Source organism: Thermobia domestica, chromosome 9, assembly GCF_964235325.1.
Source record: "Thermobia domestica chromosome 9, izTheDome1.hap1.1, whole genome shotgun sequence".
Classification (NCBI taxonomy): Eukaryota; Metazoa; Arthropoda; class Insecta; order Zygentoma; family Lepismatidae; genus Thermobia; species Thermobia domestica.
Genome location: NC_137462.1, coordinates 143,370,590 through 143,384,130, shown reverse-complemented (window position 1 = coordinate 143,384,130; position 13,541 = coordinate 143,370,590). Strand labels below are relative to the sequence as shown.

Genomic DNA, 13,541 nt, shown 5'->3' with positions numbered 1-13,541 from the left:
CATTCAACAGTTGTGGCACTGTTAGTGGTAAGCCCATCAACCAGGGCAAGGTCGTACCACAATGGATGGAAAAACTCGGTTTTTAATTGGAGGGTTGGATGCAAGAACCAGATAGGTCTCCTTTTTTTTTTTAGCGAATTTGAGGTTTTCACGTGTTCCAGAAGGAAACAAATCACTTTACATTGTGTGCAAGAATCACGTGGATCCGTTATATTCAGTGTTATAATGCAAGGGAGGTACCTACTACATACAGTGTCCATCGTGAACTTAGAAGAAGAAACAGGCAGCTCCAGAAAAATTTCTAAAAGTGGACTTACCTGGTTCATGCATCCAATCCTTCAATTATGCTTAGGCCAAAAAGCGCATAAAAAGCACATATAATCATTCGGTTTTTTATTGTACTTGGATCAAAAACCGCATAAAAAGCATATTCGATTTAAAATGTCACTAATAGCCGACTCCACTTTCTTTATGCCGCTTACAGCCCCATCTATTGTCATACATTTGGAAATTTTTATACTATATCGTTTCCCTCTTCTTCAAGTATATTCAGTTCAAATTTGATGTCATTCTGACCAGTGCTTCTTCTTCTTCTTTTTTACAGCATTTTGAAAGTGGAACTTAATTATATATAAGCACTTACCCTCTGGGAATACGCAGATATAGCTGCCGCTTGACGCATATTCTCTATTTCTTTACCTCCTTGTCCTCTTCCACATTCTACTTCAACATCACCATAGTCACACACGTCACATCCTACAGATAAGTAATTATTTTTATATTTTTTCGTTTTTATAAATTAAATTTTAAGATAAAAAATAAATAATTCTAAATAAAAAAAGTCGTAATTATTATCACAATCTTACTTCCTCAATGAGTGCGAAATAGAAACACAACTACTTTCTAGTTTACTTCCATTTATATTTGTCAATATTTGACAATCGAATATTCATTAAATCAACAAAGTATCTTTTTTTAAAAATTTAAGTTCTTTGTCTATCATTGAATATTAAATTCGTAGAAAAAATTCAAATTATTTCAAATAATTATTTCAAAAATTATTTCTTAATTAGAATTCGAATTAAAATAGTTAAATTTGATTTGTATTAATGTAAATGATGTATTCTGGTGAAAAAAAAAACAATCGTGAAAACGTCGATGATGTTAATAAAATAAAATAGTCTCAGTTTAATGTACATTTTCCTTTAGTCTTTGATTGCAAGTGTAATGAGAAATACCCAAGAAAATTAGTTGAGTTTAATTTTTCTTAACAGCTGCTTATATACATTGTAATTAGTTTTATGACTGTCTTTAAGAAAAAACTTCTCATTATTTCAAATGTACAAGGGTCGTTCAAAGATGACCGGGATTTTTGTACGTAAATAATCGATGAATAGTCGGATCATGACGAAACTTGCGGGTGACGTAATGTATTCCTTCTCGAGTAACTAGCGCCCGGCATGACGTATTCGGCGGATGCGCAGCAGTTGTAGCGAATATGACGACAAGCAGTGTGTCTGTGGCTGTAGAGCAGCGGTGTATAATCAAATTTCTTGTGAAGGAGAAAGTTAAACCACCTGAGATTTTCAGAAGATTGCAAGCACAGTATGGTAAACAAACGATGTCACGGACAAGAGTGTACGAATGATGTGAACATTTTCACGAAGGACAGGAGCTGGTGACAAATGAAGCGCATGGACACAATCGCCCGCCTGCAGTCGCACCAGTGAATATCGCATGTGTTGAGCAAATGATTCTTGAGAAACGGCGAGTAACAGTGCGGAATATTGCTACTGAGGTGAATATCAGTGTCGGGAGTGTTGAGATAATCATTCATGACCACTTATGTTTCCGCAAAATCTGTGCAAGGTGGATTCCCCGCCAGCTGACATTTGATCAGAAGTGGACACATGAAGCACTGCAGAACGATCTCCTCCAGTGGCTACGACAACCAAGTTATTTCTACGCCAAAGGAATCAGGGAGCTGTCAAAACGATGGCAACGGTGCCTCGACGCGCATGGAGAATACTTTGAAAAGCTGACATAGTTTGGTCCTTCTTGTGCTATCTGTTTCCTCTGAAGAAATAAAAGTCCCGGTCAACTTGGAAGATCCTTGTATTACAATAAAAGCCCCAAAGGCAAAGTAACTGCTCAATATTACACTATAATTGTATTATTATTATTATTATTATTATTATTATTATTATTATTATTATTATTATTATTATTATTATTATTATTATTATTATTATTATTATTATTATTATTATTACAATTTGTTCTTTCTACGTTTTCCGCTCATTTATAGTTTGTATTAAGATAAAAAATATTGTAATGTACCACGTGCTTGTGTTTATAAACAATCACGCGTGCTCCTGTTTGAAAGCAACAACTACATGTATTTACGATGGAGTACTACACTTCACGTTGGATTACTGTAAGAAGAAGACGACGAAGCACCAGCATCACCTACAAGTCACATGACGACATGGGAGCAGCAGCGCCACCGCCGCCCGGAGCACCTATATAATGAAGATGATTCAACGGACAGTCAGAAGTTTGCGATTGGTCTCCTCTCCTTTAACTTGTCTGGAGCTCTAGGAGAAATCCAATCGCAAAACCTCTAGTTTGCTGCGGAACTCTAGGCTTCCCTTACACTCGGCTTACAAGCAACGTACAGAACAAGGCAGGATCAGATCCGACTCAAACTTCGCCCAGAGGACACATAATAGAAAAAGAAGAAAAAATGCCAAATTTTAGCTGCCCATATCCAGAAACACCGGAGATATGCTCCGCAATATAACACACCACGCGACAATATGATATAAGATAAACATCGCAAGATACCCATTTATGTCGAAAACGAAAAGGATGGGCAGCACCAAAATGATATTAAGATATTTGATATGCTATAACACTGACTTGGCAGCCATCTTGAATACCACGATCTTGGATATAGCGTAAGGTATTGAAATGAGAAGCGGGATCAATGTAAGTTAAAATGCAAAAGGAAAACCAATGATGTAATCGCGAAAAACATATGTACAATGATGTGGACGGGACAAAGTGTGGAAGACTCGGGTAAAACAAACGTGTATTCGAAGGTCAGAATAATAGGGCAAGACCCCCACGACAATGATACGCGACAAGTAACTGCAACAGTGTCTGTGCATGAAAGTGCATCCGCCTTGACAGATTATGCTTTTCGAGGATTGGGATTCGGTTTGGAACGGTGAAAACCACAGTTATAACCTCGAAATCCTCGATCCTCGATTTCCTCCTCCTCGAAAAGCATAATCTGTCAAGGCGGATGCACTTTCATGCACAGGCACTTGCAGTTACTTGTCGCGTATCATTGTCGTGGGGGTCTTGCCCTATTATTCTGTCCTTCGAATACACGTTTGTTTTGCCCGAGTCTTCCACACTTCGTCCCGTCCAGACAATTACACATACAGGTAGGTTTTTCGCAGTTACATTATTCGTTTTCCTTTTGCATTTTACCTTACATTGATATATCACACATCCCGCTTCTCATTTCAATACCTTACGCTATATCCAAGATCGTGGTATTCAAGATGGCTGCCAAGTCAGTGTTATAGCATATCAAATATCTTAATATCATTTTGGTGCTGTCCATCCTTTCCGTTGACCATAAATGGGTATCTTGCGTCGTTCACCTTATATCGTATTGTCGCGTGGTGCGTTATGTTGCGGAGCATATCTCCGGTGTTTCTGGATATGGGCAGCTAAAATTTGGCATTTTTCTTTTTTTCTATTATGTGTTCTCTGGGCGAAGTTTGAGTCGGATCTGATCCTGCCTCGTTCTGTACGTTGCTTGTTAGCATGCTCGGAGCTTTGTCGGGATCCCAACCTCAATTGCTTATCCTGTTCGGGGCTCTGTGATTCTTGATCACCTAGCCACTTGCTTCGGAGCATTGGGGTTTCCTACACCACTCTACGCAGCTTGCCCGGATCTCTATAGAGATCCTGCCTCATGCTACAAGGTCTTGGGCTACCTGGCATTAGAGAAGTTATGTTGTAGTATTTCTGTAAATATTGTATTATATTAGAAGATTTTATAATAAACCGGTAGTGGGGGCGAATAATCCGAACTCTGATTTACTCAACTTAACTCTACCTACCCTTTCAAAGGGAAGGACTTTTACAATATTATTATTATATTCAGAAAACTATCTAATGCATATTGCGAGTCTGATATAAATTTTTACAGGTTGCAAGATCGCGAACTAATATCCTTGTTTCCAACGTGTTGTCAGAAGTACTGCTTTTACGTAAAATTTCTTACATACGCATTTTGTTTTTCAAGAAAACAGATCAGTAAGTTGAATCTATTGAAATTTGTATGAGAACGGTACTGTACATAATTTAAGTTCTTTTACTTTGAATATGTAAAACGAATTAATATGGATCCAAACATTAAATCATCTAGATAACTGATAGCTCAATTGTTCTATATCAAAAAAGAACTTTGAAGATTAAAGACTATTTAAGAAAACATTACGTCTACAAGGTAGGGTATTTGTTCTCTACAGACCTTCAATATTTTATATATAGTTTTCGTAGCATAAGGTAGAATTGCTTTTGTGGCCATTTTTCTAGCATTTCAAATAATAATCATTACAACTGTCGTATACAATAACCAAACAAACTGAGAAATGGACTATGTCTACTTACTGCTCTTATATTCTGGCAACCTTGTAAAGTGCAGAAAACATCCCCTTCACTCAGGGTTCGAATTAACGGGAGGAAAGGGGGATTTCCCCCTCTTGTTACAACTTATTCCCGGCTCGTGACAAGTAAATATCTTCCTTGCCGGGATATATTTTCCCCCTGTGTAAATATGTGAAGACAATTTCTAATATTGCAATGTCATTACTGCAAACACGCTCTTGAAATAGTTCTTTAATGAAATTTTTAATGTGATATATATATATATATATATAATGCCATTTTTGTTTATCCCCCTTGTCCAGAAGTTTAATTCCAACATTGCCGAACACCACGTGAACACCATATTTGTGACTCTACAAACCAAATAAAGTAACTGTGCGTAATAAATGTAGTAAGTAGATACGTACTACTTACCAGCATCCATTAAGTCTTCAATCAGTCCTACATCACGAAGAGCTTGTGGAGCACAAGCTACGCCTTGATTTCTCTGTAACGAAACATATTAGCGAGATCAATAAATTCACACCTAAACTTCCTGTTTTCCGAATCTCAACTAATTTAATAAAGATGAGCACCTCTTCCATACATGTGTATCGTGGCGACATAAGTCTTTAACCAGGTAATGGTGACTGCTTTGAAACAAATGCAGAGTATGAGAATTAAATCTGCCATATTCGTAGTTCCGTTTGGAGAAGAAACAAACTTGTGAACCAAAGGTTTAACAACAACTCATGTTATTAATATAAACTTTGCCGAAGATTATTAACTTATATGATCATAAAAGAAATACGAAAGACTTTTTGAAACGCCTCATACTCTGCATTTGTTTCAAAGCAGTCGCCATTACCTGGTCAAATACTTATGTCCGCCACAATGCATAAATTCCAAAATATACAACGTTGAACATAGAGTTGTTAACGGTAATAGAATCGATAGAGATAAATGAAGTTGAGTTGAGTTTGAGTATAACGTCCCTTTCAGCAGCGAGGCTATATGACACGGGACCTACAGATTAACGTGGAATTCGAACCACAGAGCTTCCGCCGGGAATCGAACCCGGGTCTCTCATGCCAAAGGCGCATACCCTACCGCTTAGCCACGAAGGAGCTCTAGAATAAATGAGTTCTACTCGGTTTCAGTTCTGGAACCGGAATAGATTTCCAGAATTTCTTTCTGTTCCACGCCGAGAACTTTTTTTTCGGGAAATCCAGTAGAACCCATTTAGACCTCTTGATACCATTGCCGAACACCACGTGATAATAAGTGATAAATTTATATATATTATAGACAAAAAATAAATGATGTTTTAGAGGGTTAAGTTTTATTTTTTGTTCAAAATATTTTCCGCTCTATCTTCAAAGCCTTTCGAAACGTACTCCTGTATCACGTATGTATATATTGTTAATTTGCATACGCTTGTGAGATATTTCTCCAATAATAGTGTAACATTCAGTGGATTCCATGTCAGAATGACCAAGACAAAAAGGGTCGAAAGAGCTCCACGTCAAAAGGGGTAGGGTAAAACGGTCCCGCGTCAGAAAGCCTTACATCGAGACGACTCCGCGCATCAAAACGGCCATGAGTCAGAAGGGTCTGAGTCAAAAGGAGCGTCAAAACGACTCTGGTCAAAAAGTACCTCGTCGAAAAGCTCACGATTCAGAAGGGACCTGGTCAAAAAAGCCCTGGTCACAATATTCTGGGTTAAAACGCCGCGCACTAAAAGAGTCTGAAATCTATAGCCTAAGATTAAAGTATCAAAAGTACATATACTGACTAAAATCAGAAAGAAAGGAAAAGAAAAAAGAAGACTTATTCTAAGGACGGTACCAATTTTATTTGTGTTCAAAGAACATCTTGCGGAGCTCGAGATTGCAAGTGAGACCTCTGAGTTTGTGAGTTAGAGAACAACTGAGAATTCAATGATGCTGCGTTTGAATTCGCAGAAGGGTAAGACAAAAAGCACCTATGACCAACGACCTGGAAGGAGACCCAGATAGCACGAATACTTGCGGCAAATTTTTGCTTCGTTTAGTGGAGCAAACAATCTGAAAGTTTACGAAGGCAAAATTTCTTAATATTTATTAAAAGCTTTCAATATGATCTGCAAATTTTCGCTGATTTGTAAAAATAAATTCACCATTGCAATTAACTTGCATCTTTTTTGAAAATATAGAGTTGAAAGTTTGCCATCGCAAACAGTTTGCAACTCTGTAAACAACTTGTTTCGAAAAACTTGCTGAAAGCAAATATGTGATGGTATTACCGAGTGCGCGCGCATCGTACCCAGAATTCACTGCGCTACATCAACTGAGACAAAACAAGCGGGAAGTGAGAATCGAGAAAAAACAATACACCAGAGGACTCCAGAATAAACTAAACTGGTCTCTTATCAGATGTTTTTATTGACCCAGGCAGCCTGGCGTTATGTTGTGAATGTGTGTGAAAGTAAATACAGGGATATGATCGTTGAGTAAGTAGATAAATTGCGATATCCTTTGTCTGTGCGTCTATCGTTCGTAAGTTTCTTATCTTTGGCAAGTAGCTAAAGATGTTTAATGCTTGCCACTAAGAAAAGACGGATCCACATTATAAAAATTTTGATGTTTCATAAAGTTAGGTTTCACTTTATAAATTTGCAGCCAACATTATCTGATACATTTGCAGCAAACATGATCTTGCGATCGTGAAAACACTTTCTGCAATGTTGCTGCAAACCTTTTAATATTTTCACCAAATTTATCAGCTCATTTTCGGAAATTTTGTCAAAGAAAATTTGCACAAAATATTTGCAGCAAAGTCCTGGCAAACTTTCTTGCTGTGCAGTCGCAAACATTTCGTTTGTATTGGCAGATGTTTTCATTTTCTGAGGCAACTTTGCTGCAAACTCAGCCAGCGTCAACTTCGTTATTTGCATTGAACTTTCGGCAAATTTTCTCATTTGAAAAGGCAAGTTTTTTGCAAATTTTTTAGTTTGCCTTTGCAAATTTTTAAACATTTTTAAAACATTTTCTGTGCTATCTGGGGAGGAGAGCATGAAGTATGCAGAGTTTACGAAGGAGGGCGTCATAAACCACTGCGTAGAGTGAAGTAAAATTAAATATACAAAAGAGCATACCTGTTTATTCCTTCGAACATTAGTTCAGTTACATGGAAAACACTAAAACTGTAAGCAAACATTCTTAAAACAACGAAAGTGGAACAAGAACATACACAGAGGCACTTTAAATACTTTCAACACAAATAAAATAAGCATTATCCACAATTACTTTTTTTTCTTTCTTATCATTTTTCTTTTTCATTCATTCATTCTTTTTTTTTCTACTTGATACTTTGGTCTCAGACCCCTTTTGACGAGGGACCTTTTCGACCCAGACCCTTCTGATGGGGCCATGTCGACCCGAGTTCATGGGTGCGGTCCTTTATGACCTGGGCCCTTATAGCGTCGAGCAATTTTAATCCGGGTCCTTATGATGCCGGGTCACCAGGGTTCTTTTGACTCGTGTACTTCTGTCTTCACCCATTCGTCCGAGTCTTCTGAAATGGAATTAAGATGGCATGCTATGATATCCCACTTTGAATTTGAAATAACTAAAAATCGACAAGGACACAAGAAATTTCAGAGCCGGGACACGTTTCGTAGTTAAAGATTCAAAACTATCCTGACATTTGGTCGCCTACAAACGGAGAACATTCCCGTCCAGATTTTTTCGATGTCAAACGTGTACTATCTTATGCAGCCAGTTTACATTTCTGTAACAGTTTCTGAACACTTATAACGAAATACTTTAGTTTGTATAATATTTACCTGTACCGTGGGCAAAAAGTGCTCATAAATATGTAATATACTTAGTAGAATGTTCATTTTAAATTAACAGAAAAGAAGAATGTTTTTAATATATGTAAGAGATTATTATGGGATAGTTGTGGCTATGTACATGTTATGTGTTGACCTAGTCGAGTAAATTTATGTATTTTACGGTCTTAAAAAGAATATTTAAGACATATCAAGCAATAAAGGTGAGACTAATAATCTTTGAATATCTGAGTTGATTTTTGCATAAAGAAAAGTAATTATCGCTTCGTAAATGATATTTTACAAGACGAACCAGGTTGACGACGCTTTTCTATAGAGTCGTTATAAAAATTTGGTTTACCAAACCCGGGACTTTTGAAAATTCAGTTCCCGAAGAAGGAAAGTAGGGCTGAATTTACTTGGATATTACCATTTATGAATACGAACTTAACCGTATTACGAAGCGGTAAGGTCATCAAACGAAAAATGGATAGTGAAATAGTGCAACAGGAATCTAATACCAGTAATCCAGGTGAAATTAGTGCAACACCAAGTTTGTCATCTGAGGATCGACTTTTGTTAGCTGTGCAGCGACAAATTATGCAAATGACGACTGAGATAAAACAAACCATGGAACAGAAGCTCAATGAATCTAACACAAACATGGAACAGAAGTTCTATGAAGCTAACCAGACCATGGAACAGAAGTTCTATGAAGCTAACCAGACCATGGAAAAGAAGATAGAACTGAAATTTAACGAAGCTAGCAAGCAGTATGAAGAATTAAGTAAACGAATAGAACGGATAGAACTGAAATCAGACGATACGAAACAAACAATCGTCCAGGTGATGAACGACATATCCTCGCAGTTTGAAGAGAAGTTAAAAAGGTTAGCCGATGAGTGTCAAGAAAAGCACGATCATCAAAATCATGAAATCTGTGCTGTAAAAAAGGATTTAACGTTAATAGAATCTTCCGTTAAACATCAAAAGATCCAGTTGGCTACTATGCAGGAAGAAATTAAAATGTTACAGGCGAGAGATAACATTTATCGCAATAATCTGGGCAGTGATCGCTTCGAGTTTCCCCGATCACCGGATATAAGTACGCCTTCGCCGGAATCTGAGGAGGATATTATATTAGAGGAAAATTGCCCGAAGATCACTGATGAACGAAATATAAATGGTATCATGACACAGCACGCTACGGACCGGAACAATCACACCACAAGAACAAGGAGTGAGAAAAGAAAGGTTAAGTTAAGTGTCAAGATGAGCGAAATCAAAGCCATGAGTAAATTTAGTGGTAAGTGCAATGAAAATGCTAGTTCTTTCTTAGAGAAGTTCCAAGACGAATGTAATATAATGTCTATCGACCGATCACAATACATGAAATTAATACCCCATGTATTACTCCCACCTTGTTCCTTATGGTTTAAGGCAATACGTGATCACATTAGTACATATGAGGAATTTAAAGCGGCATTGATCGCGAATTACGAAAATGACTTTTTGCTGGCAAACAGAGATGCCACTCTTAGAAATCAACATTTCAATCCTCGATTGCACAAATCTATTGTAGAATTTGTTGTAAATGTCTATAATGAATTAAAGGTCGTTAATCCCTTGCAATCGGAATCAAGAATAATTGCATCGATTCGCAATTTGCTTCCATTTAAATTACAGCAGATCTTATTTTCCACACAGTGTATGAGTTTCAGTCATTTATTAATGCTTGTACAATGCTACGAAACTCAATACCATGCTATGAATCTAACACAATCAGGAATGGGTAAAAATAAGAATAATTCAGATCATTTGGTCCCTGTTCGGAATTTGAATATCCGAAGTGTGAATAATAATGAACCGAACCTAAGACGAGTATACTCTAGCAATCAAAATGAACAAAATAGACAAGGTTATGTAGGGAATCCGCCTAACCTAATTAATCGTAATAATTCCTATGTTAGACCATATAGTCAAAATAGGTTTAAAAATAGACGAAATGTATGGAGAAATTCCACCAACGCAGCGAACTACGTGGATAGAAGTAATGGAAGGATAAGAGATGGCACTTCACATCAAGATCCAGGTATTGAAGTAATTTCTGTACAAAACAATAATACAGGACATAATCATGATTGTGCTGTACAGTGTACCCTATTGGAACCCTACTCGAGTATGAATTTAAACTAATTGCGGCTGATATGGTAGGGGTTAAACCCATGTCAGCTGTAGGTTCTCATGAGCATTTGTCTAAAAATTTAAGGGATAATTTCTATGAACATTTATCTTCCAATTTACCGGTTCATGCTAATTATGAAAATGATCTTTCCTATGACGTTTCTGTGAATAACTATTCGGAAATAGCAATTAACAGGTGTCAATATCAATTTATACCTGTTGTAAATCGTTGTTGGTTTGAAGATGATACTGTCAATGATGGTTTTAATATCGAAGAAAATTTTGTATTTTTAAAATCATACAGTACTGCTAAAATACCTATTAAAGTCAATGGATTAAGTACCGAAGCTTTACTCGATACGGGAGCAAATGCCTCTCTATTATCGTATTCATGGTGGAAAGTAATCACTAGTAATTATTCGAATCCTAAGCTACAAAAGGCTGAGAACCTTATTATAGTTGATTTTACCGGTAAACATAAAAAGAGAGTAGCAGGAATTACCCGTGTGTCAATATCTATTCAAGAGTTCGAAATATCAATCCCTATTCTGGTTATAAAAGATCTTAACGAGAACTTAATTATGGGCTTAGATTTACTATCCCAATTACGAGTCATGCTTGATTTTAAAAACCAAACTTTGACGATACCGGGTATACCTCAGAAAATTGTTCAGAAACTGCTTCCAAAATTAGATAATAGTGCTTGCCAATATAATGATCTGTCTCCTATAGTGAATAATGTTGCTATTAGTGAAAAAGGTGATAAATTAAATGATCAACGATTGGAAAAGACACAAAATTTGATGGATGTAAAGGATGATGTAGTATTTTCTGAACATGTTAAATCTCTCGAAAGCAGCCTTGATTTTGCTGATAATACCGTAATAGCAGACTTTAAGAACATTTTATATAAACATAGAAAGGTCTTTTCAGAACGTCCTGGATGCTGCAAGGATTTTGTTTATTCTTTTAAAGTTAAAACTGATAAACCTATAGTAACCAAGCCCTATATAATTCCATATAGATACAGAGAGAATGTACGTCAACAAATAGCAGATATGTTAAGAGATGGGATCATTAGGCCTTCAAGGAGCGTCCACCTTAATCCATTACATGTTGTTCCAAAGAAAAATGGTTCTCTACGTGTGGTATTAGATTTGAGGCGAACTAACGGTCACATTGATCTGGAACAAGTGAGGTATCCTCCAGTAGAAGAAATACTAGCTTCTTTACAAGGGAACACCGTATTCGGAAATTTAGATCTAGTAATGGCGTATAATCAGGTCGAGTTACACGAAGATTCAAAACCATTTACAGCATTTAGTTTTGAAGGTCACTTGTATGAATACAATCGTGTAGTCTTTGGGCTTATCAATGGTAGTGCAGCATTAGCATCCTGCTTGAACAAAGTTCTAGGTCAAGACTTGCGTAGCAACGTGATAACGTATGCTGATGATATCTTAATCATGGGGAAAAATCCACATGAATACCTGAAGTATTTAGATATAGTTTTAGACAGATTGGAAAGTTCAGGCCTTACTATCAATTTACAGAAATCCAAGTTTTTGCAGAATTCTATAGAATTTCTTGGGTACCAAATTGATGCCTCTGGTTTGCAATTCAGTCAATCTAAAGTTCAAGCCATAGAAGATCTGCCTGCTCCAGTAAATGTGAAACAGACACGACAAATATTGGGACTCTTCAATTGGTTTCGCAAAGCCATCCCGCGATTTGCTGAGATAGCCCAGCCTTTATTTATGATCATAAAGAAGGGTATACCATGGCAATGGGGTCCGATCCAGGAACACAGTTTTAATAAATTGAAGGAGTGCGTAAAACGAAATATCCATTTGAATCACCCCAGATACGACGTTCCTTTTTACGTACAATGTGATGGTTCCCAACTTGGAATCTCTGCAGTACTCTGGCAGCCTAACCCAACTATGCAGGAACCAGCTGTTATACATTGCGCTAGCCGTACTTTAAAGAAAGCTGAAAAGGGATACACTACAATAGAAATTGAACTTTTGGCTGTACGTTTTGCTATACAAAAATTCGCTCCCTATCTGAGCGGATGTCATTTCATAGTACTTACTGACCATAATTCATTGCGATATCTTAATAGCGTACAGGGGTATAATAACAGATTACTTCGCTGGTCGTTAGATCTGCAAGCTTATGATTTCGAAGTGCAACACATTAAAGGAGTGGATAATGGACCCGTAGATACTTTATCACGCCTGTTTCCTGGAGAAGAGCAACATATTTTGTCTATTAATGAATTTAAGATCTTACAAGATGAAATAGCTACCATTTCAATAGAAGATTTAAGAGAACATCAAATGAAGTATCATGAATACCAACAAATCATGGAACATTTATCTTCATGTGGCGATGGATGTAGTTGTCCCAAGCACTGGAATTCCAGATTTAAATTAAATAACGGAATTTTACTCGTTAAGGATTTTAAGTTCAAATCTAGGAACAAAATTTGTATTCCACCTACGTTAACAGCACGCATCTTAAAGGCCTACCATGACGATTTTGGACATTTTGGGTATGTAAAGGTATGTGCCTTGATTAATAAATCTTTTTATTGGAAAGGAATGCGAGCTCAGGTCAAAAATTATATCAATGACTGTATCGAGTGTATGCAAATTAAGCATAATTATCAGGCTATACAAAAACCAATGCTTTCAATAACACCGGAGAGACCACATTCATTCCTATCGATTGATTTATATGGACCGTTACCCAGAGCAGCTACTGGAGAAGTTTATTTGTTAACAACAATGGATATCTTTTCACGATATGTGGTAGCCTACCCCTTGCGCAAAGCAACCTCCGCTGCTATAGTGAATAAAATTCTAAA

General features: G+C 36.9%; 1 protein-coding gene across 4 annotated transcripts in view; it reads right to left on the bottom strand.

The window, feature by feature from the left end:
* Window positions 1–13,541, bottom strand: part of LOC145694161 (arginase-1-like) — an 83,565-nt gene that overhangs the window by 32,236 nt on the left and 37,788 nt on the right. For 3 of the 4 annotated variants that reach the window (XM_081770277.1, XM_081770276.1, XM_081770275.1), the window contains exons 3-4: window positions 5,107–5,179; window positions 644–756 (exon numbers count right to left, since the gene is read on the bottom strand). In XM_081770277.1, the coding sequence (XP_081626403.1) occupies window positions 644–756; window positions 5,107–5,179 (186 nt within the window). Of the gene's footprint in view, window positions 1–643; window positions 757–5,099; window positions 5,180–13,541 lie in introns of all 4 variants that reach the window. The other variant, XM_081770278.1, reaches the window with a different exon arrangement.